Source organism: Anomalospiza imberbis, chromosome 5 (assembly GCF_031753505.1).
Source record: "Anomalospiza imberbis isolate Cuckoo-Finch-1a 21T00152 chromosome 5, ASM3175350v1, whole genome shotgun sequence".
Lineage (NCBI taxonomy): Eukaryota > Metazoa > Chordata > Aves > Passeriformes > Viduidae > Anomalospiza > Anomalospiza imberbis.
The window spans coordinates 12,949,869-12,971,138 of NC_089685.1; the positions used below are offsets into that span (position 1 = coordinate 12,949,869).

General features: G+C 42.7%; 1 protein-coding gene across 3 annotated transcripts in view; it reads left to right on the top strand.

Moving 5' to 3' along the window:
- The window catches only part of LHFPL3 (LHFPL tetraspan subfamily member 3), a 234,217-nt gene that overhangs the window by 183,359 nt on the left and 29,588 nt on the right, over positions 1-21,270 (top strand). Inside the window, exon 3 of one of the 3 annotated variants that reach the window (XM_068189671.1) lies at positions 15,378-15,405. The exons of 1 other annotated variant lie outside the window; for it this stretch is intronic. In XM_068189671.1, the coding sequence (XP_068045772.1) occupies positions 15,378-15,394 (17 nt within the window). In that variant the 3' untranslated portion in view covers positions 15,395-15,405. Of the gene's footprint in view, positions 1-15,377; positions 15,426-21,270 lie in introns of all 3 variants that reach the window. One more of the 3 variants, XM_068189670.1, reaches the window with a different exon arrangement.

The following is a 21,270-nucleotide window of genomic DNA, read 5'->3' on the forward strand; positions in this document are numbered from 1 at the left end:
CCAGTGCATATTTCAATCCCCTGTCATTCCTCAGACTGAATTGAAGCAGAAGTAGCCCCGAGTGTTCACTAGCCTGATGCAGCACTTTGTATTCCAGGAAAAGGAAAAAACCCACTTTGTACTTTCTCCAGCCTGAAACTCTAAAAAAAGCCAGAAAAACAGTTGGCTCATCAAGGTCAAATTGGGTAGATCCCAGTCCACAGCAGTAAACACACAGTGTTAGGGTTGTGGGGATTGATGGACACTTGCAGCCTGCCCTCAAAGGCTGCTTCCACACAGGTCTAAAATGAGCATTCCTGAGCTCCAGGTCATGCCCATCTTCCCTCCATAAGAAAAACATAATTAGTATGCTTAGAAATTAAAGAAATCCCTAATCCAAAAAGAAAGTCCTAATGAGGCATCATTTACAGGAAGAAGAACTTAATGAAGTGCAAATGCTTTGCATTGGATGGAACAGAAGTCTTACTGGAGGAGGAGGAAACTCAGAGGAGGAGGGGAACTATGGAAGGGCCTGTGACATTTCTGTGGCTGTCATCTCCAGATCTCATATCTTCACCAAAATCCAGCCCACTGTGCACAGGGCCCTGAGGTGTACATGGAAACATGTTTGAGCTCCCTTAGAGTACAGTCCTGTCACCTCGGGACAGAAGAAGGTGCCACAGAAGAAAGGAGACTGGGCACTGCGTTTGCGACCTGGTCCTGTAGGACCATGGTTTCTTTGTGCCCCAGGTTTGTCTGCTCAGCTGCACAGTTATGGATGAAATGCACATTCCTGAAGTTTACAGTCCAATGCTCTCCCTTGAAAGCTTCTTTCCTTTGCCCCTCTCTCTCTCTCAACAGGTGACTGAGTGAGCTCGGTGTGTTTCACCTTGCACAAAGGGGTCAGTAACGCTGAGGGTGAGGGGGTGTAGGGATGGGGCAGGGGACGTAAGGAAGAAATGGGCTGATGCTAATAGATGAAAGACCCACCAGTAATATAAATAGCCAACAGAGAGAGCTAAAATTGGACCAAGCTACAGTTTGCTGCCAGACAGTGGGAGAAACACAGGGTAGCTTCAAAGGAGGCATTTCATTGTTGCTTTGGTATGTGCCAAAGGTAGGGTGGCCTTCAGCTGCTTGGTGCCCCTGCCCACAGCACTAGGCTTAAGCTAGGTGATCTTTGAAGGTCCTCTCCAAGCTAAACCCTTATGATCCAGAGTTCAGGAGTCCTTTGCTGATGATGGGGTAGGGCATGTCTCCACACAAGGAATTACCGTGTTATGGTTTCATCCCACGTGTACCACCAGGTTCTATGTTGGGCAAACAGGGGGAGGGAGAGAGCCACAGTGCTGGTGATTCAGAGCTGAGCCCCGTGGTTGCTCCGGGGGCAGGCACTGCAGCGTGCCCAGCCATGGGCAGGCACACGAGAAGCATGCCCAGGGCCAGAGCTGTGAAAGTGCCTCCACTTGTTCCTCCATTGAAACCCTCACTGATCCAAAAAGGAGCTTGCAGTGTTGCAGCACATGGAAGTCACTCCACAGCAGTAACTGCACTGAGCCTCTGCTGCCCCAACTGTTTGCAAAACTGGATTTTATGAAGCCTGATCACTTCAGTGGACAACCTCTTGACCCTGGTGTCCATCCATCACACAGAGCAATGTGTTTGCCAACAGGAATATCTACTTGGACAGTCAATGATTTAATAAGCTTTTCTTCCTACACAGAATTTATTGATTTTTGCTTTTAGTGAGAGCAAAAGACTGTATTGTCAGAGTAGGTGTTCTGCCATGCTTGCATCCTCTCCTCATGTATACTTTGTTATATTTCCCTCTGTATGATTTCCATCATCCCTTATTGCCACAGATATGCTTCCTGCATCTTTGTGCCCTGAAGCATCTAATTTTCTTTCCACTCATACTTTGATTAATGTCTTCATAAGTTCTTCTTTCCTCTACTTTACTGTGGGTGGTTGCTCTAGAAGGTACTTTTCTGAGAAAACCTTTGGGATTTGGGTTTGTTTTTTCTTGTAATTGTCATTAATTTCCACTTCTTCACTTGTCTTTGGCAATTCCAAATATTTTATCCTGATGTCTTTCTTGATTTCTTTATTTTTCAAGTTAGCAAGGTATTTTTTAATAGTTGTTAAATCAGCTGATTTAAATGTTTACCTCTACAAGTCAGAATTCGATGCTTTTAATTCACAAGACTGTGAATGTGGGCTTTGTGTCTAATTTGCACCTCCCTTCTGACTATTTAGTTAGGGCAATTCTAAAAAAGTCAAGGGTTTATACCATGGCCAAACTTGTAGATGCTCATGACAGAGTGCAATCACATCTTTCAATTTTCCATTAAATAACTCATTCTTCATCCTTCCGAAAACGCATCACTGGTGCATTAATTTTCCTGTTTATTACCCCTCTCTACATCCTTAAAAACAAACAAACAAATAAATCAGGAAATATTTCTGTCCTTAACCACACATTAAGGAGTTACATTTCTCAAGAAACAGCTTTGTCCCCTGTAACTCAACTGCTTTCCCTAGAAAGTCACGGGAAGAAAATATGTGTGAAGTCCTGCTGGAATGAGCATGGGCTGGGAAAAGAGCAGGATCTTAAATTCCTTACTGTGTCACCATGCGACCAGGCAATTGCCTGCAGAGCAGTGATGATCTGCCACTTGTCAATGGATATTCCTGTTTGGGAATCATTCAGAAGCTGGAGGAAAGTTACTCCCTCTAAGGGCTGAATACTCAAGGGTCCCAGACATGGGATCTGTGTTAACACAAGGCACTGCACCTTCAGGCTCAGTCCCCATATCTTTTGTCTCCCTGGGCTGCTCCACCACTGCTACCACTGTTCAGACTTTCACTCTTCTATAGTAAGTATATGAAGATTTGACAATTTCTTTAAATGCTGAGTAAAGGACTCTCCATGCTAAAAAAGTCCAGAAGTACTAGGATAGAATGTCAGTATCATCTTTTTTTTTTCCAGCCTTGATCTCTCTCTAAAGAGCTGTATTTTGTCAAAGATAAATTGATGAAAGCCTGAAACATCATTGCATGACGCACTCACTTTCCTGTTGCAAAGCCAAGCGTGGGAGTTAATTTTTGCCAGCTTCTTACCATGAGACTGACAACTTAAAGGAATAAAAAGTAGCTACAATAAGCTTCAAAGAAGGTGGGGATTATTGTTTTCCTACAGGTGAAATCATACCCACCTTCTTTTGAGCCTTTTAGCCCTGTTTAGTTCAATCTCATCATCTACTGAATATTCTAAACATACTGGGAACCATTTGCTGGGTGCAAAGGCAGAGCCACAGCACAGCATCTCTAGTCCAGGCTACAGGACTGATGCACAGGGCTTGCACGGGTGACCTCACCAACCAAGTGAGGGTGAAACTCTCTAATAGGCATTTGAAGGGTGTTGGTGCTCCACTGGGGAAAAAATAATTGTTTATCTCCGGAAGATGAAGAGAGAGAGAAAACGGAGCAAGGATATTTATTTTAGTAAAGTATTGAGTTTCAGGTAGAAAACTCTCCCAGAATGAGAACACAAGTTGTTCTCTTGAATGATCCCCCAGATGAAGGCAGCACCCACTGGAGCTGTGCCAGCCTGGCTCAGTGCCCTGAGCCACCCATCCTGCCCGGGACAGGTGGGAGCTGATGTGGTCACCCCTGCAATGCCCTGCTGTTCCTCTGCTCTGGGAATAGCTTCAATGAGGACAGACAAGCAAGGGGTTCATTTTTCTGCAAGGCATTTTGGTAAACACAGCAAGCCAGGCTTTAGGATTGAATGCCAATGCTGGTTCTTGACATGACTATCCTGCTGGGAGGGGAGAAAGAGCCTCTTCTCCCTGCAAAACCTCAGCTGGCATGTACACTCCTGTGTGCCTCCAGATACCTCATGCAGGGTCCCAGAGCTCGACACTGGAAAGGACAACTGGATTTTATCACCACTCTTAAAATATCACCCATTTGTGCTCTTGTTGGGATGGACTGAAAGGTAGCATGTATTCAAGAAAATTGTCTCTTAGAAAAGCATTGAGACATCTTCATCAAGCACTGCAGACTCCTTGTCTTCTCTCAGCAGATTGTTTTAAACGCTCATTATTAACATGTTTTGCCTAATTTCCACTCCAGATATATTTGGCTTCAGCTTTTAAGCATTCATCCTTTTCCACCAAAATAAAGAGCTCATTTGCCTCCATGAAGAGTTATTCTCTGTAATCAAGACTTTTCAATCTTTTTGATAAGCTAGACAGAGAGTGCTTTCTAAACCTCTTTCTCCCCATTAGGTGCTTTCTGTAGGCCTTGGCCCCCTTTTGCAGTTCTTCTCTGGTTCTTTCCCAGTTTTTCAGCATCCTCGGTGGATACTAAGACCACAGATAGCATTGTTAGCCTCAGCTCCTGCCTCCATCTCAGCATCCTCTGTTTAGCCAGTCAAGGTCTCATTAGCCTTCTGAGTTATTAGAGGACTTTTGGCCTTTAAAGCCTTTAGAGAAAAAACAACACTTTACTAGAGCAGCTAGTATTTCTTTTTCTGTGGAGTATAACTCTCTATTTGGCTGTACTTAAAAGCACTGGATTTGTCTGACCAAGCAACAAGTCGCATATCGCTGCGTCCTCTCCATCTTTTAAACATAACATTGATTCTTGTGCAAGCTGCAGATTTTATCAGCCACGATCCAATGTAGCATCTGCACTGCTGATGAGCAGTTTTACGTCTGGGAACAATCTCTGTACATCCCTACTAGATACCCTGTGTTTAATGATGATGGCTTATTGCCAAATGATGCTCAGGGAAAGCAGTTCTTCATTTTTGTTTCCTATGTGCTTTATTAAGCCTACATAGTGCTCATGTTATGCCCTGGAATATCAAGTCAAACACCTTAGAAAGTCCTTTATATTGCACATAAATTGCATAAGTCCACATTTTATGTAAGCTAACTTGAAATCTGGGGTGGTAGCAGAATGTTTGTCTACACTGCAGGCTTCACTCTCACTGTATTAGTTTGGCAGCTGGAGGCAACCTCCAGCCATAATCTCCAAGAGCCCCACACAAGTTTATTTACCCTGACACCCTACCTGCCTCCTTAGCAGCACAGTTACAAAGTCAGTTCAAGAGAGAAACCCTTTCACATCAATTCATTGAGAAAGTGACGGCAGTGTTTAAGAGAAACAAATGTAATTTGTTAATCAGTATTTTTCTGGCATTTATACAGGCATTTACTCAATAACTCTTTTGTCCACCCAGAGAGAGGACCTACCTGTAGGAGATTTTTATTTGGGCCTGGACAGGAGACTTGGTGATCTCTGGGAAGTGTTCCCTGCTACCCAAAATCTTAGACAGCACATTGTCAAAGAAGACAATCTTGGCTAGGAATGAATACCCACCACAGACAAGATCAAGACTTCATCCCCTCCTGGCATTGCAGAGGTGTCCAGGGCAGTCTCAGCAGACTTTTCATCATGACAGCCACCTGAAAAGATTTAATAGAGTAGAAGGGAGGTCAAACAATAACTGTCTTCCTGGAATACAAGAGTAGGAAACAGCAGGGGTCCATAGATATGCTCTTGAGTAGAAGCTCTCCACCAACCAGGAAAGCTGAGCATTTCCTCTGTGTTCCATGCGGAGCTCAGCAGCATTTCATTTCAAATGCCTCCTGGCCTCTATGTTTTCTCTCACAGACAGTCTTTCTGTATTATATTGGCTTTCCTGGATCCCAAGCTTAGAAACCTATCTCTCTCCTCAAGCTGCAAGCTCCCTACATACATCCTGCTTTGTGACTGCTCTAGGAGGGTTGGATCCCTGAAAGGTGGGTGTTACAGCATCATGGCTTTACACTATCACCACTTTGTGGATCTAACACCCCAGAGAACTCTGCATCTGCAAAGGAATGATGGGATAGGTCTTCACTGATATCTAATTGTCAAGGATTTTATGACTGATTTTCACAATCAAAATCAAAAAAACTCAATCCAAATACCATTTATTTAATATTTCAGCATTACTCTGACAGCCACAGGAAAGCTGATGAATTTTGTCTCCTCTTGGAATCAGGAACTCCTTAGACAATGATACAGGTTCTCAAAACTGCTGAACTGCTGTGCTGAAACTTTGAAGAAAAAAGTGCAACCTGAGGCAGAAAGAAGTCACAGAACATTCCAGTGCAAATTATTAACATTGCAGGTCTTCATTATTGACTGCAAACAGGAGTGTGCAAAGCACTCAGCAAATGGCACAGCTCCCAGCCCGGCACTCACGCAGCTGCCCCCGCACTGCACCGGGGCAGTGGCTGTCGTGGGGCTGGGGCAGGGCTCCTGCAGCACCCCACTGCTCCTTGTGCTTTCTGGCTGCCAGCCATTGCCTTCTGATGATAAAGCATATTTTAGGAATCCTTTTGTTTAAAGCAGTTGTTAAGGTTGCAGAACAAACTGGCTTGCTGCAAAGAAATAGATGAAGTCCATAGCTAAGGCATTCCCACTGAGCTGGATGCAATTTTTCTTTGGGTTCCTTTGCAATCTTCCTCTTTAATAGCAGAATTTCAGACTAATAATAGTATTTTTACTTAAAGTAAAAATACTTTTTCAGCCTTTCCTACTGGAATAAGAACTTTTCTTCCTCCCCAGTCTGTCAGCAATGTGGTGGCTGTGAGGAGGAATGCAGAACACTGGACTGGCAATGGTTGATCTTTTCAAAGGGACTTTTGGGGGACCTGATTTGAACTGACTATCGGGAAGAAAATGTCCAACAAAACCAATTCCTGTGCTGAGAAGTTTAATGCACCCAATGTCATTAGGAATTTTTGAGAAACCGGGTCCCAGCATTTAGCAGAAGGCAAGAGCTAGGCTCAACCCTTCCATCCTCTGTGACCATCCCCCCACCCAGCTCCACAGTGGCCCCCAGCCTGCGTGTCTGTGTTGAAGGATGGTCCTATTGCTCCATAGCCAGGGTTTCTTTCAACATCACTGTGGCTGTGCTGTACTGACTGGTTACCAGCCCAGCTGTGCTGAGGTGACCTTTATTGCCCTGCACTATAGAAGCTGCTCCACTTTTTATAAATATCTCAAAGTTCACTGCATGAGGGGACTGCAACTATGGCTTCCTCCCTCTGATGCAAGGAGTAGGAACAGCTGCTTTGAGTTAGACCCTTTTGTCTGCCTCCACTGCCTGTTACAAAGAATGATATTTTCCTTCCCCCTTCTGCACACAGGTGGTACTTGGGCTATAGTTTCTCTGAATGCTTTATGTTGCAATTTTACCTTTGAAATATGCACCTTTTAGAAACCACTCTAAATTCTGATTATATCTCTGTTTCTCCTAAGGAGATGAGGGAACACACTACTTGTGTCCAAATTACAGAGTCAGCTACCCAGGTGCACCACACATGCCAAGTAGGATGAATAGTGGGAAGAGGAGCACGCCAGCAGTTCACGGTCATTGTTGTGCATTTTACTCCTTGTATTGTTAATATATTAAGTTGCTGCTTGCAGAGAGCAGCAATGCCACTGGAAAAAAATGCAAGGAGGGAGCAGGAGTAACTGTGACACAGCTGGCTTCTGCCAGTTCTTTAGACTCAGCACTCATTCCTGTCCATGCAAGCCTGCAATTTGAGGGCCGCTGTAGCTGCTCACCTCAGGGCTGAGTTTGGGTGGCTGCATGTCTTTGAATGTTTCTGATGATTGCTGACCACACTTCCTAATGATAAGTGCTCAGTGTGGGGGAATTTACAGCCATGGCACTGCTGCAAGCAGATAAGGAACATGGCTGTAATCAGAGAGGGGTGCTCTTCTCTTGGTTTCTGGGTCCCTTGGTTCATGCAGCAAGAGGCTGGTGTCAAACAGTGCTAGCAGCTCCAGCTTCTGCTGGAGAAAGAATCTGCTGGAGAAAAAAATCAGAAAGAATAAGGTGGTGCTCCAAAATACAAAACACTGGAAGGATGTTCAAAGAACCTGTTCTCAAATGGCATGGGGAAGACACTCACCCTGTGCACAGGTACCCTCCTTGGGCTGTGCCATCCAGAAGGGAAGAACCACAACAGTAGTGTCAGCTTGAAGGCATCTGTTCTCGTGGGGTGAAAACTTCCTTGATGTTAATTACAAGGGCCCTGGCATTACAGTTATATATGAGATTTATCCAATATGCATCTTTAAGAGTTTATCTTGATCCTTCATGGTTGTGATTTCCAGTTTATACTGGTTTGAAATCTGAATCTGACACCTTATCTAGTGTGCTGCATACTGATGGTTAGAAAACCTAATTTGTCCTAGAATAGCCAGTTTTGCAAGAGGACATTGCACTGAGAGCCTTTTCTTGTATAATAATTTTGCTTTAGAAACTGATTACTCATGGTTCCCATCAGATCTGAATTGCAGATATCTGGGGGAGTGTAGCACTGGGATATTTTAGATTGAAATCACTCTGCTATCTGTTCTACTACAGCTCTCTTCCAAAGTAGGTTTTATGTTATAAATTACTTTATAGATTTGTAAAGCATGACATAGAAACATTATACACCCTGTGAGTGCTTTAAAATTAATTTGTTCTTGAGCGTGTCCATGTATGAATGAATTTGACATAAGCTTTTCAATTTTATGCTTCACTACAGAAAGTGCACACAGTACCAACTGTAAATCAACCACCACACTTACTGAAATAACTACTCAGCTATGAAGAGGGAGTCTGCCCAATATTTAAAGAAGATTTAGATACAAAAATAATAATGTGTGCAAGAGAGTTGGCATACTACCTTGGGACTTTCGAATCTAAACCAGTGAGATTAGTAAGGTACCATCAGTGTGCAGATCCTTCAGGTTAGGGCTGTCTGACAGCGAGATCAGGAACTGAAGGAAGTTAGTTGAGATCACATTATTGTCTTGACCACATTCCTTGCGCTGAGTGAATCACAAGGGTCCGCCAGCACCTGTCCTATGTGTGCAGGTAAAGATCACATGCATGGACTGTCACAGAAAGTGGGATTTTCAATGTGCATTGATTGATGCTCAGAAGGAGTGAGCAGCATTTAGAAACAGCATTTTTCATTATTTTATTATTTAAAAAATGCAATTTGGGATCGTAGGAATTCTTTATGAACTTGTGTCAAATTCAGCAATAGTGGTTCCAGCCCTCCCTCACCTGGGAGAAAGGAGCCCCCACACCCCTGCTCCAGGGCAGCTGCTGCTCATCCAGGACATTCTGGGGAATGGGGCTGAAACCTGTTCTTTCAATATGATCTAATTCAATGTAAATGGCTTCACTGGCCTTTGCCACCAAGCTAAAACCTGATGGTGCTGTGTCTCAACCATAGGTTGTACCAGACAGAAAAATCACTCAAATACGTGCTCTGCTCTGCTTAACTGCTGAGCATTTGTACAGCTGCAATGAAAAGTAAAATAGTCACAGCAGGAGAGCTGGAGAACATCTTATTTCAGGTGACCTCTGGCTGGAGCTAGAGAACATCTCTAGTAAAAGAAGGGCTTTGGCTCAAATCTCTGCGTGTAGAAGAATGGATTTTGACCTCAGTGAATGTCTTTTCCTTTGAACACCAGGTCAGGGAAGAATAGCTGCCATTCCTTATTCTTCCACTTTGTGATGCCAAGCTTTTTTTCCTCTACTTTTATACCATGTCCCTCAAATCACATATTTTGCTGATCTGAAATTATTTTTTTTTCAGAATTGCTTTTCAAAAGGCTGACAGAAACCTCTTTTTTTTTCTGTTTCTGCTACTGATCCAAAAAAAAAAAAAATCATTGATTCTTACAGCTGCCATGCTCAGAAACCTCAGTTCATGCTGTCGTGCTGAGAGTCTAGGGAGACCCAAAACAAAAGCAGCAACCTAAAAGGGAAAGAAACTAAAAGAGACCTCACCCAACTAACATAGATATAGGTATTGAAATTCCTGTTGACTGTAGTGATTTATGGTAATAATAAAAAGGGATGAAAATTGAAGGTGCATTCAAAGAGATTAAGTCCAAACTTTGCTGCTTCTCTGAGAAAACAGTGGAAATAACCTTCAGCTGGGAAAACAAGTAAGAAGAATGGTTTTTATTTTTAATAAGATGTTAAATGCTGTGTTCTTATAATAACAGGCACAATGCAATGCTTTTAAATAGCTTCAGTAAGGGAGGTTCCAGCACCCCTGCAGTGTGTGACTTACATACAATCATTGACGTGGTTTGCAGACAAAAGAGCTACTCAAATCAAAGTATTATTAGTAGTAATACTGACTTCCTACTAGAAACCCCAAAATGCCTTTTATATGGGCAAGTATTAATATAACTACAAATTATATTCTAGTATAAATCTAATATTTACTATTAATAACTGCCTGCATAAAAATCATTGTTGGGTTTTTAGGGGTTTCTTTTTTCAAAAGTCAATGGAGAAAACTTTTCTCCAAATGTTTTTATTAAAAAATATGACAGAACTACATTTCAGCTCAGCCTTGCTATTAATTCTCCCCAGGATGCTCTGGGTTCTGGGAGGTACTCAGAGCCTCATTGCCCAGTGCTCTGATGACAGCAATGCACTGCAGAAACCAAGTCAGGGCTCTCTCTCCTTCTCTTGCTCACCCCTTTCCCAGTCAGCATGTGAGAAGGAGAAAAATATCTTCTCCTCCTCCTTGCAGGCTCTAGCAATGAAGGTGGGTCTGGCTCTAGAATACAGGTCTCCATCCAGCAAAGCTTTTAAGCACACAATTAATCCATCCCCATTTAGAAAAGTGTAGCTGTAGCTACATTTTGCCAAGCAAGACACAGGAGCACACGCCAGCCAAGGGACTTTGGTAAGTGCTTTGGTGAGCAGAGATGGGCAGCTGAGAGGGACCACAAAAAGATAACAGCCAAAAGGAGCAGAGAGGGCAGCTCCAGTGGTATTGGAGCAGCAGGAGCAAGGAGAGCTGAGTCAGGCCATGACTCAGAAAAGCTCACTCCAGTTGCAGTGTCTTTGTTGACTCTGGTTCACCTTTCCTAAGTCACTTCACTGTGCCATTAGAGCTAAGAGCAATATCTTTGACAATATCCTTCTGAGATTTACACAAACAAAGGGCACATTGTGAAAGCCAAATGTTAATGATGACATCTTTGGTGAAATTACCTGGTTTCACAGGTAATTTTCATTATCTCTCTAGAACTTGCCAAAAGTTCTTGATTCTGACCTTGGGGACACATCTGTGACCTCACATCTTCCACTGCTTCACACTGCTGTAGTCAAGATACCATTAGGTCAGGCACAAGGAAAGAGACATGAGTCAGGGCAAAATGCTCAGACTAAGTCTCCAAACATCATGGGCAGATTTAAGAGCAGCCAAGGGAAAGTAACTCACAGCCCCTCTGCTTGTGGAAGCCTATAGATGCCACATTCATGTGGTCCAGCATCAGTGACCACAGGGAAAAGAGCAGCTTTCGGGCAAGTTAGTTTCAAGAATGGGAATAACTGAGTGTCTAGGAAGGAGGGTGAGATTTCAGTTGCTGGGAGTAAAAAATTAACAAAGTAAATAAAAATCCAGACCAACTGAGGAGCCTCTTTTCAAGCCCCTTCGCACTGTCTGGGACCAAACCCCAGTTTGAAGAGCAGGGCATAAATCCAGATGTTTATGCTCAGAGTACTCTCCAATATGCCATGACTGCCTCTTACCTTTGGTGTGTGGGCTGTTAATTTACTGGAATGGATGGAAATGTCTCTGATGATCTCAAATGGGAAGCCCTTCTTCAACTAAATGCTTCACAGGAAATTTTCTTTTTGGAGAAGTACATACCAAAAAAGTGCTAAAGACTGCATTGTTCAAGACAAATCTAAGAGTTGCTGTCATCTAAAATAAGCAGCTAGTGCACTTTGATGTAGAGCAGACATTTTTGGATGTTACAAAAATAGCCCCTTGTATTAATCTGACAGGTCCAGCCCCCTGAAAGTGCACAAGCTTTAGCACAAGCAAAGCTTTCTGATGCCTTGCTGAGTCACTACACCACCAGCTCCTGACAGGAAACCTTCTTCTAAATGTGCCCTGTAGGCTTCACTAATTGCTGTGATGTATAAAATATGGCATGTGAGGATGATACAGGTTACAGAGGCTGAAAAATTATGTTTAATTAAAAGCTAAAAATCTCATCATCATAAAGACTGTTTCTGTTAGTGATCTGACAAGGCTTCTTATATCTTACTACAAGATGTCTGTGGCTTTAAATCATCAAGCACTTCAATTTTCCCTCAAAAATAGGAGAATTTCATCTTAAGAAACAAATTAAACAACTACTTTTATACTAAATATGCTTAACCTAAAGCTTTCTCCCTATTATTTCATAAACACCTTGAGATTATAGAGGCTCAACTAGCTTAGTAAAAATGAATTTCATGTGATCCTGGGAATACAGCCATTGCATTAGTTATTCTTCTTTTCCATTGTGTTAGGCTTTTTGTAAATAATCTGCATGATTAATGAATGTAGGAGATTTATTAAGAAGAAAGGACATGCTTTACTGTACTATTAAAACCTGTTTATTGCCATAGGCAAGATGTCATCAATATTTCTAGCTGAAAATTTCTACTTGTGATGTGATATACATCATGCAGAATTTTACTGTAACCATTTAAAAAAGCTAAAAGACTATTTTATCACTGGGTACAAACAGCCATATGCAGATTTAAAACTATATAACCAAATGTATAATACACCAATATATATGAATCTTTGGAAGAAAGGCATTACAATGAACTTGATTATTTCACAGATCTTTAAAAGACAGAAAAATCTCTTTAAACTACCTCCAGAGCAAGGCTACTCTATACATGTAAATAACACCAGTCAAGTGCTAATATCAGCTGTTTCACTGCAAATATGTACTTTCTTTATTGTCTTTAACAGATTTCCTTATATTCACAGTGGTAACAAAATGGTTACCACTGCCCCAAAAAGATGATTTATATGCCAAATAGCATGGTGAAGTAAATGCCACTTAGGACCAGTTCTATCAACTTTGTTCATACAAATAATCACATTGATTTAAATAGAATCAATCAAGTCAGCAGGATTCGGTCAGGCAACATCTACATTAGCAAAAGGAGCAACACTGCCGGGGGAAACAGCTTGTGTTGGGGGCCCAAAGTCCGTGCCAGCAGCGTGGTGGAGAGACGACATTATTCCAGCCAAGCTCCTGCTTGGCCCCACAGGTGCCTATTAGCAGCTGGAACAAACACAGTAACTGGGAAATTCACTTTAGAAACATTCTCCCGATCCCAACTGAAACAAGGATGTGGGCATGTCCCCAGATGGCCACAAGCCTGCCAGTGTCTCACATGCATCATTATGGTTTAGCAAAGAAAAGTTCCTCTGAGTCTTCTCCACGGCGTTCCAAGGAAGAGACTGCACATCCCATGTGCTGAGGTGGCAGCAGACTGTGTGTCCTGCAGGGCTGGACAGGCAGGGACATCCTTGGGTGATCCTGGGGAAAGGGAGAGCATGAGGTGCATGGGAACCTTCATCTGTGCGTGAATGAAGAATTGGTTTTCCTAGGACATTTCCCAGGTGTATCCAGTTGGGGTAATGCTTCTGAATTTTAACGGCTGCCACCTAATCTGCACAAAACAGCATCAGTTCCACTGAACCAGGATGTGCCAGAGGAGGCAGGGAGCCAAGCATGATCACATCGCTACAAATTCCTGATCATTTGCTCTCACAGTGCACAAGGACCAAAATAAAATAGGGGAATAGGAAAATGATATCCCTATTACTTGCTTAATAAGATACTTTACCTCATTTTTCCCCAGCATTATAAATGAGACAGCTGCCTTGCTTTGTATCTCAGTACTCATCCAGTGTACCCTTCAGCACCTCTATTTGTTCTATTTTCCATTGCTGAAATAATGGTAGAGATAAGCCAATTGAGGCACTCCATTACCAGTATGCAAAGTTACAGCTTCCAAGACAGACAGAAATAATTTTTTTTCAAAAAAAATGTACATACACACATACACAGATTTGTTTTTCCTTATTGCCTACTGTGAACCTTCAGTAAAGTCAATAATGTTGATTATTTTCAGCAGGGACATGCCAATCACATAATCAATACATTTGCATATTTCCATCTACTGTATATAATTTCTCTGCTGTATTTTGCAGTTCTTCTACATTAGGCCCAGCTAGAAAATAGAGCTCTGGTGGTAATTTGGTTCTTTGTGATTTATATGTTAAATCCGCAGCAAAGTCCTTAAATTCTTTTCAAAACAGTTTTCAAGTGATAGTGGAACTACTGGTCTGTGTTCTTTGTTAAGAAAGCACTGGTTTGAGATAGTATCTCAAATTCTACCTATGTTAGTATCTCCTTTCAGGCTCCCCTTGAATAGCAGAAGTTTAGGCCAATTGATTACTCTGCCACTCTCTCAGGAGATAATTGTTTTCTCCATCTTGTAAGGGATTTTTAGCTGTTCAGTAGTGTAAAGTGCAGATGTGCAAGTACTTTTTTTCTTGATACAAATCCTTCAGCTTTCTGGTACTTAGTACCTGCCCTCATCAGACATGAAAGGTATATCCACTGTGCAAAGTACTGTAAATTCACAATACATTACAGGAGTAATTACAGGAGATGACTGGAGATACTTTGAGATCCAAAGTACTGTTAGGTTCCCCCAGGCTTTCTCAGGGTAGCATGGGCACAACATCTCACCAGAGGAGGCTTCTGTGGTGCACAATTAAAAGCACAGCTAACCTTAACGGCTAAAGTGCATGGCTAACCTTAAAATTTAAGCCAATAGGAAAGTTTGTGCATAAAAAGGATTTGGTAGGCTGGGTCTTTCAAATGGTACCTATGATTTTGGAAGTATAATCAAAACTGAGGAGCAATGTATCAACAAATTCTTGATGTATCATTTTTATTTTATTACCTTAATTTCTCACCTAGAATAAAGACTTCTACAGATCCTTCCATATTGAGATGAGAACTGATACAGTTTTATCTTTGGTCCAATTCATTGTAATGATTTGTAAGCACTTGTTTTTTAATTTTGCATCTTTATTCAAATATTTTTGAAGCAGACAGATTAACACAGTGTTTAAAATTGCTCACTGATCAAAAGGTATTATTGAGTGTTTTGATTCTGACATGACAGCAAAAAAATTAATCTTACTGACACCAAAATTATTTACTTGTTTATGTGTTTATTTATGTTCTGTCACTATTTCTTCCTCTGTTAATCCCAGTTTTTTTCATCTGCCTCCTTAGTAATCCATTGAATCACTTACCTGGCTTTCAGAAAGTTCCCTGTCTGGATAAGTTGAGGTAGAAGCCTGAACCATTTACACTCTCCACACTACAGCCAATAAAAAGATTGTTTACAAATTATACTATGATGTGCAAGATCTCACTTGATTATACCTTAACTATTCTGTTTTTCCCTCCCTACCTCACAGATGATGGAAATGCTTAAAACAAGTTCAGGTAGTATGACACAGACTAACGTAAGTGTGAGCATGGCATCCAGGGGACAAGCTGTGAAATGTTTGCGTGCTTCTGCCAAAATGCGTTGCATGGCTTTCTGCTGTTGTCTCGTGTTTCTGATTTAGGCAGCATGTTCAGCAACATGTAAGCGTTTCATTTGATATTTATATTCCAGTTCAGCTTTGGTTTTGTGTAGTCTTAATATTCTGCCTTTTTTGGTAGCTTGTGGCAGCTGCTAGTGGCAAATCTGCAAGCTGTGTATGTGATTCCTAAGTGACCTTCAGGATCAGGACCCCCCTGGATATGGCTGTTTAGAAATCCTGGCTAGAGATGTGGAAGTGTGCAGTTCAAACGGGTCAGGAGCAGAACCGACCCTCCTGAGCCTGCCAGTGGAAAGCAGCCACTCCCGCTTTGCCTTCTCTGGGAGCCAGGCCTGCTCCTGGTGCAGCTGGCTGACGAGGACAGCTCTGCTACTGCCAGGGCTTTGTGACTCTTCTGCTGTCAAACTCTTCCTTCATGTGGCAGATGACACATCGAAATTACAAATTTTGCTTGCAGTCTCTGTTTAAAAAAGACTGCTATGAGCAAATACAATGTTTTCCTGTTTTTATATAGTCCTTTTACTCTTAGCGTATGTAAAGCTTATGAAGGTCAGACTAATCACAGCAGCTTGAAACGGACTTACCCACATGGGTCTTGTGGTGCTGCTTGGTATGGAGAGGCAGAACTCAGTTATTGCCTTCCTGGGTTTCTTTTCTCACAGGATTTTCACTCATATTTTAAGCGTGCTGGTGGAGGTTTTTTGTCATGAGGCTGGTCAAATATTGACCAGGTTGTCCAGCAAAGTAGTATCGTCTCCATCCTTGGAGATCCTCAGAACTTGACTGGACATTACCCTGAGCAATCTGCTCTGTTTGGACCTTCTTTGAGAAGGGAATTGGAATACGTGAAGTGCCTTTCTACTTAGAGTTGTTCATGATTCTACAGTTTTGTGACTGCACAGGTGGGGAGTAGAGAGAAGCCACCAAAATAACTTTAAAGCCATCATTCAAAACCAGACCATCAGAGATCAGTGTTCTGGTGACTGGTCCACTTTCCTGGATAATAAAATGGAGTTTGTTGAATACTGGCTATTACCCTCAGTATACCCAGTTGAGCCACTTGCAACTGAGCTTACACAGATAGATATTTGTTGTTTTCTTATTATGCAACAAAAAATACGTGTTGAATAGCATGTGTTGTGTGAGATCAAGATGTCTTATCAGAAACACCTCTACTTTTGAATTATTGGAGCTATGCCAGCTGACACTGCCAGCTGTCTACATGATGTTTTTATAGCTCTTCTCAAGTTTCCCGTGTAAGATCCCTACCTCTGTTCCTAAGACATTAATGATTAGACTGTCAGAGCTGAGGAGATCCACCTACTGAGCAAGGTCACCTTCGCTGTTCTCAGTAACAAAGGAAAATGCCAGGCTAACAAGGCTCAGGAAGTCCTAATTAACGTCAATGGCAAACTCAAAGCCAGAGAAAAATAGGGCTGGCAAAACAATTCTCTCTAGAGCTAAGATTTTTTTTTTTTTTTTTTAGCCGTTGTAAAATAAGCCTGGAAGCTGTATTTTCAAATATGGTTAGTGCTGGGGATGGGTAGCAGAAAAGAAAGGGAATCAATAAGGGGTTTGTGATTTCCTGCCTCCTTCTCCTCAGTGAGTTCCTGCCAGCAGTCAGAGCTCTGAGACTCAGCTGAGGCCCTGAGGCAGGACCGCTGTACATCTCTGTTCCCACCTGCAAAAAGTCACCATGTTCCTTCTTCAGTTTGGCTCCCAAAAAAAATGTGTCTCCTCAGGGATGCTGGAGCCATGACATGCACAGAGCTGGGCCACCCCACAACCTCCCACCTCCTCCCCTTGCTCCCAGAAGACCCATCTTCCCTCATCCTGCACAGCAAAAAAACCAATGGCCAATATCTACCCACAATTTTTGGGTGAATGGGTGTCCACAGACCGTATTTTATAGAAGACAACTCACAGATGTGTCTCTAGCACCACTTAAGGATCCTGAATTTGTCTTTGAGTCTTGTGAAATAGTCTATCTTTGCAAAGTACCCTACTAAGAATTCTTGCTCCCATTTTCTTCCCCTAAATTAGTCTGAGTTCAAAATTCAGAGTCCCTGAATTGGGCTAATCCTCTTGATTCCCACCTCCCTCCTCTCAATGCTCTGACCCTCATTGCAGGCTTGATGGAACCAGCTATCTCTCAGACACCTTATCTGGCAGAGAGCTGCTAAATCCTGCAACATTCAGCCTGTTCATTTGTATAATCTGGGTTTTTCATGCTGATGTCCTTACTCAGCCATCTCTGGTTTCTTTGTAAGCCCGGATCTGCTAGAAGAAGCTTGGTTTCCCCACTGATTTCCTTCTATGCCGAGGATATCTCCAACTCAGTTCTCTTATAAGTGTGAGGGAGCAGTCCATAAATGAGAGTGGTTTTGGTTTTCAGTGCCTAAGTGTGGGTAATAGCACCTGTAACCGTGTTTTAAATTACAAAAAGAAATATTCAAATCAGATATTATGTGCAAAATTCCCACAGCATTTTCAGCAGTGGAGAGAACAGAGAAAACAATTCCCTAAGGATGCTGTGACTTTCCAGTGTTGGAAAGCCCTAGGGATATATCATTTAACACCATTAGAAGTGACACTGATGCAATTAGCTTACCTTGGGACAAGAAGTGGTCCACATGACCTCCTGAGGTTCCCTCCTGCATGTTTTTGTATGATGCTGTTATTTTAATGATGATAAAAGCCTCAGTGAAAAAAATGCAATCGTGGCTCTAAATTGTGTGCACATATAAGTGGCTGACACCAGGACACAAATTCAGTGGAAAGAGTGGACAGACCTGAAGAGCCACTGCAGACTGTTGAATGTTATCATCTCCCTCTTGTGCACACACACACACACACACACACAAGGGTGTAAGTCCACTGCACACTGCCTCTTAGGGTGACAACAGGCCAGTGTTACACACAGCCACCCCCAGCAGCATCCACAGGGACAGACACTGTGGCCCACTGGATCAGGCTCCCATGTGTTTCCCTGCAGACCCTCTTGTCTCAGCTGCCTTCCCCCTTGAGCCTCAGAGCCTCCAACTTTCACCAAACCCTGCAACAGAGTTGCCTTCGCCAGTTACATCATTCCCAGCAAATGAAAGGAGTTGTTTTTCTAAAGACCTTCAGTGCAGTTTTATTCCCCACATGAAGGTTAATCCTCAGAAAATTACTCACAGAATGCCATAATTGATCCAAATGGTCTCCTACAATTTCATTCACCCTTCAGCCACATACATTTTGGACCATGTCAGATTAGAAGACTGGTTTCTTGCCCTGGTGGCTTCTCTCTGAAGTCTCAGTTATTATGACACCCTCTGTGCTTCCCAGGCAAGCACAGAGCTCCTCACACTGATGCTGGGTGGCCTTGAATATGTCCACACTGCTGCTGCCTGCTGCTTCATCTGCGCCCCAAGAGCATTAAGCAAAAGTCAATGCTCTCCAAAAGGGTCACTGCCTGGCTCACTTGCCTACTGTTGAGTTGCCTTTGTTCCCTGTTCAGACATTCCCTGCACCACAGAGCTAGGTATGCCTTCAGCATATTTCTCCTCTTATGTCCTGATCCCTGACTATCCTTTGTTGCTAGACACTTATGCAAGTCTCTGCAGGGTCTTCTGTCCTGACATTTTCATTTGACCCATCCCTCATTCAAGCTGCAGTGGTAGTGCCACCGCTGGGGCTCTGGGAGCCATCCATAACAAAAAGGGTAAAACACCACTTCTTCCTCTGCCCCCATCTGCTGTGCTCAGCCCTGTGCTGATCCTCTCCAGCATTGCCAACTTTGAACTCAAAGTCACATTATTCAGGGCGTAAACAAGTGTGTCTGTCACTGGAATACTGTGTAGGCACAGCTCTCCCTTCCCTGAGGCTGATATTGCTCACAACCCAAAAGAATGGTGCTTTTTAACTTCAAGCAGAAGCACACTCAGTCATTCACTGTTGAAAGTGTGGTTATAACTCAAGCAAGGAGTGCACTCTTGGGCAGAATCCCTACCCCATCCAGGATATTAATATGGCTACAAGGGATGTGGAGGAGCTTTATGCATATGGGGACTTGAGACGGAGCACAGCAAAGCACACTGTTTCTTGGAAGTGCATAAGGAGCCCTAACGAATTCAGCAGGATGATCCATGGACCGAGAGGTGTGCTCCTATCTAAGTGCTTTTCTGGCTAAGAGCCACAGACCAACTTGCTCCTGAGAGCCCATGGAACAGTTGGGCAAGCATAATCTGTCCACTGGAAAACCAATGCCTCTCTTACCCAAAGACCATCCTGATGTGTGAAAATTGCAAGGCCTTTATCAAAGACATCAAAAAGTTCAGCAGACCTCAAGCTTCCTTCCTTTAATAGAGCAGTTTTAATCCTTCATTAGGGCTGGCCAGCCTTTCTGTATCATGCATCCCCAAATGCCAACATTTCCCTATGACCAACAGCCACCAGATAGACCATGAAGATCGGAAGCAGGACAAAGACCTTGGGGTTGTTCACAGACAAGAGCAGAGTCCCTCTCCCACAGCTGCTATGGAAGACAGCTTGGCTGGGCCTATGCAACCCCAAATCCTGCCCTACCACACTCCAGGGGCTCCAGTGTCAGGTGGATGCTGTCAGTGCCATGGGGACCACAGTGCGTGGAAACCATAGATGAACTACTCATCCAATAGAGCCAAAGGATCTGAAATTACCCAGTATTAAGGGTTGGATTTGCTGTGTATTGTAGGCTTCTTTCATAGTGGCAGTATGTGACATCCCTTCTCTGCATCCAGACCACACAAAGAATACAACAGGCAGAAACCCAGACAGACCAGTAGCCTCTCACAACCAGCAATGCATTAAACTGGCAAGTTATTATACACGAGGTGAGCTAGAGCAGGCTGATGCTCCTGCACACACTGCCTTACCTGTCTTCCTGATGCACAGCTATTTTGGATTTTCCAGTCATTCAACATACTCATCTGTAAGAACATTTTCTTAAGATCCATTCCCCTTTTGTAGTCCTATTGACAATCACGCTAGTGACATGAGACTTCAAGCATTCATCTACTCAATCACAGCATTTTCAGCAGTAAATGATCCTCTGAAATTCAGACTACAGACAAAAAAGGCTCTCTACTGGTGCTCATGGAATCAGTTTTTTCTCATTACAAATTTCTGTTTCATATCAAAATGTGCACTGAAAAATATACCTCTTGCTCTAGGAACCCATCGTTAACAGACTTGAAGTGGTATAAAGCGTAATTAATAGGTTAGACCCATCTTTAACCTCTGTGACACAATTACAAACATTGCAAAATGCAAGAATATTCCCCTGTTGACAAATCTGATCTGTCATTAATTTTCCTCGCTAGAGAGGCAAGTGGGGTTAAAGGCCACAGGAGCATACACCTTTGCAACTCCTTTTGTCAGCCAGCAAAAAAAAAAAAAAAAAAAAGTAGGGGTTTTTTTTCATTTTGGTACTGGCTTGGGATACCCAAAGCTCCACTATGTGGATGTCAAGAAAATGCAAAAAAACCAATTTCACTGAAATGAAGACATAGAGCTGTCTTCAGTCTATTATATATTAAGGGGAGGGCAGTCATTCTCTAGAATGCCTGAAGCCAACTCTGAAGGTAGAGCTCATATATTCTCAGAGGTGTTGAGCTCAGATCCACTTTGAGGGGGAGAAAATATTGCCTCTATCCAGTTCATGCCAGAGGAGATCTCAAGAAGTAAATCAAAGGACACTAGGGACAAATCTTTGATAAAAGCATATCAAAATTTTGTTTAA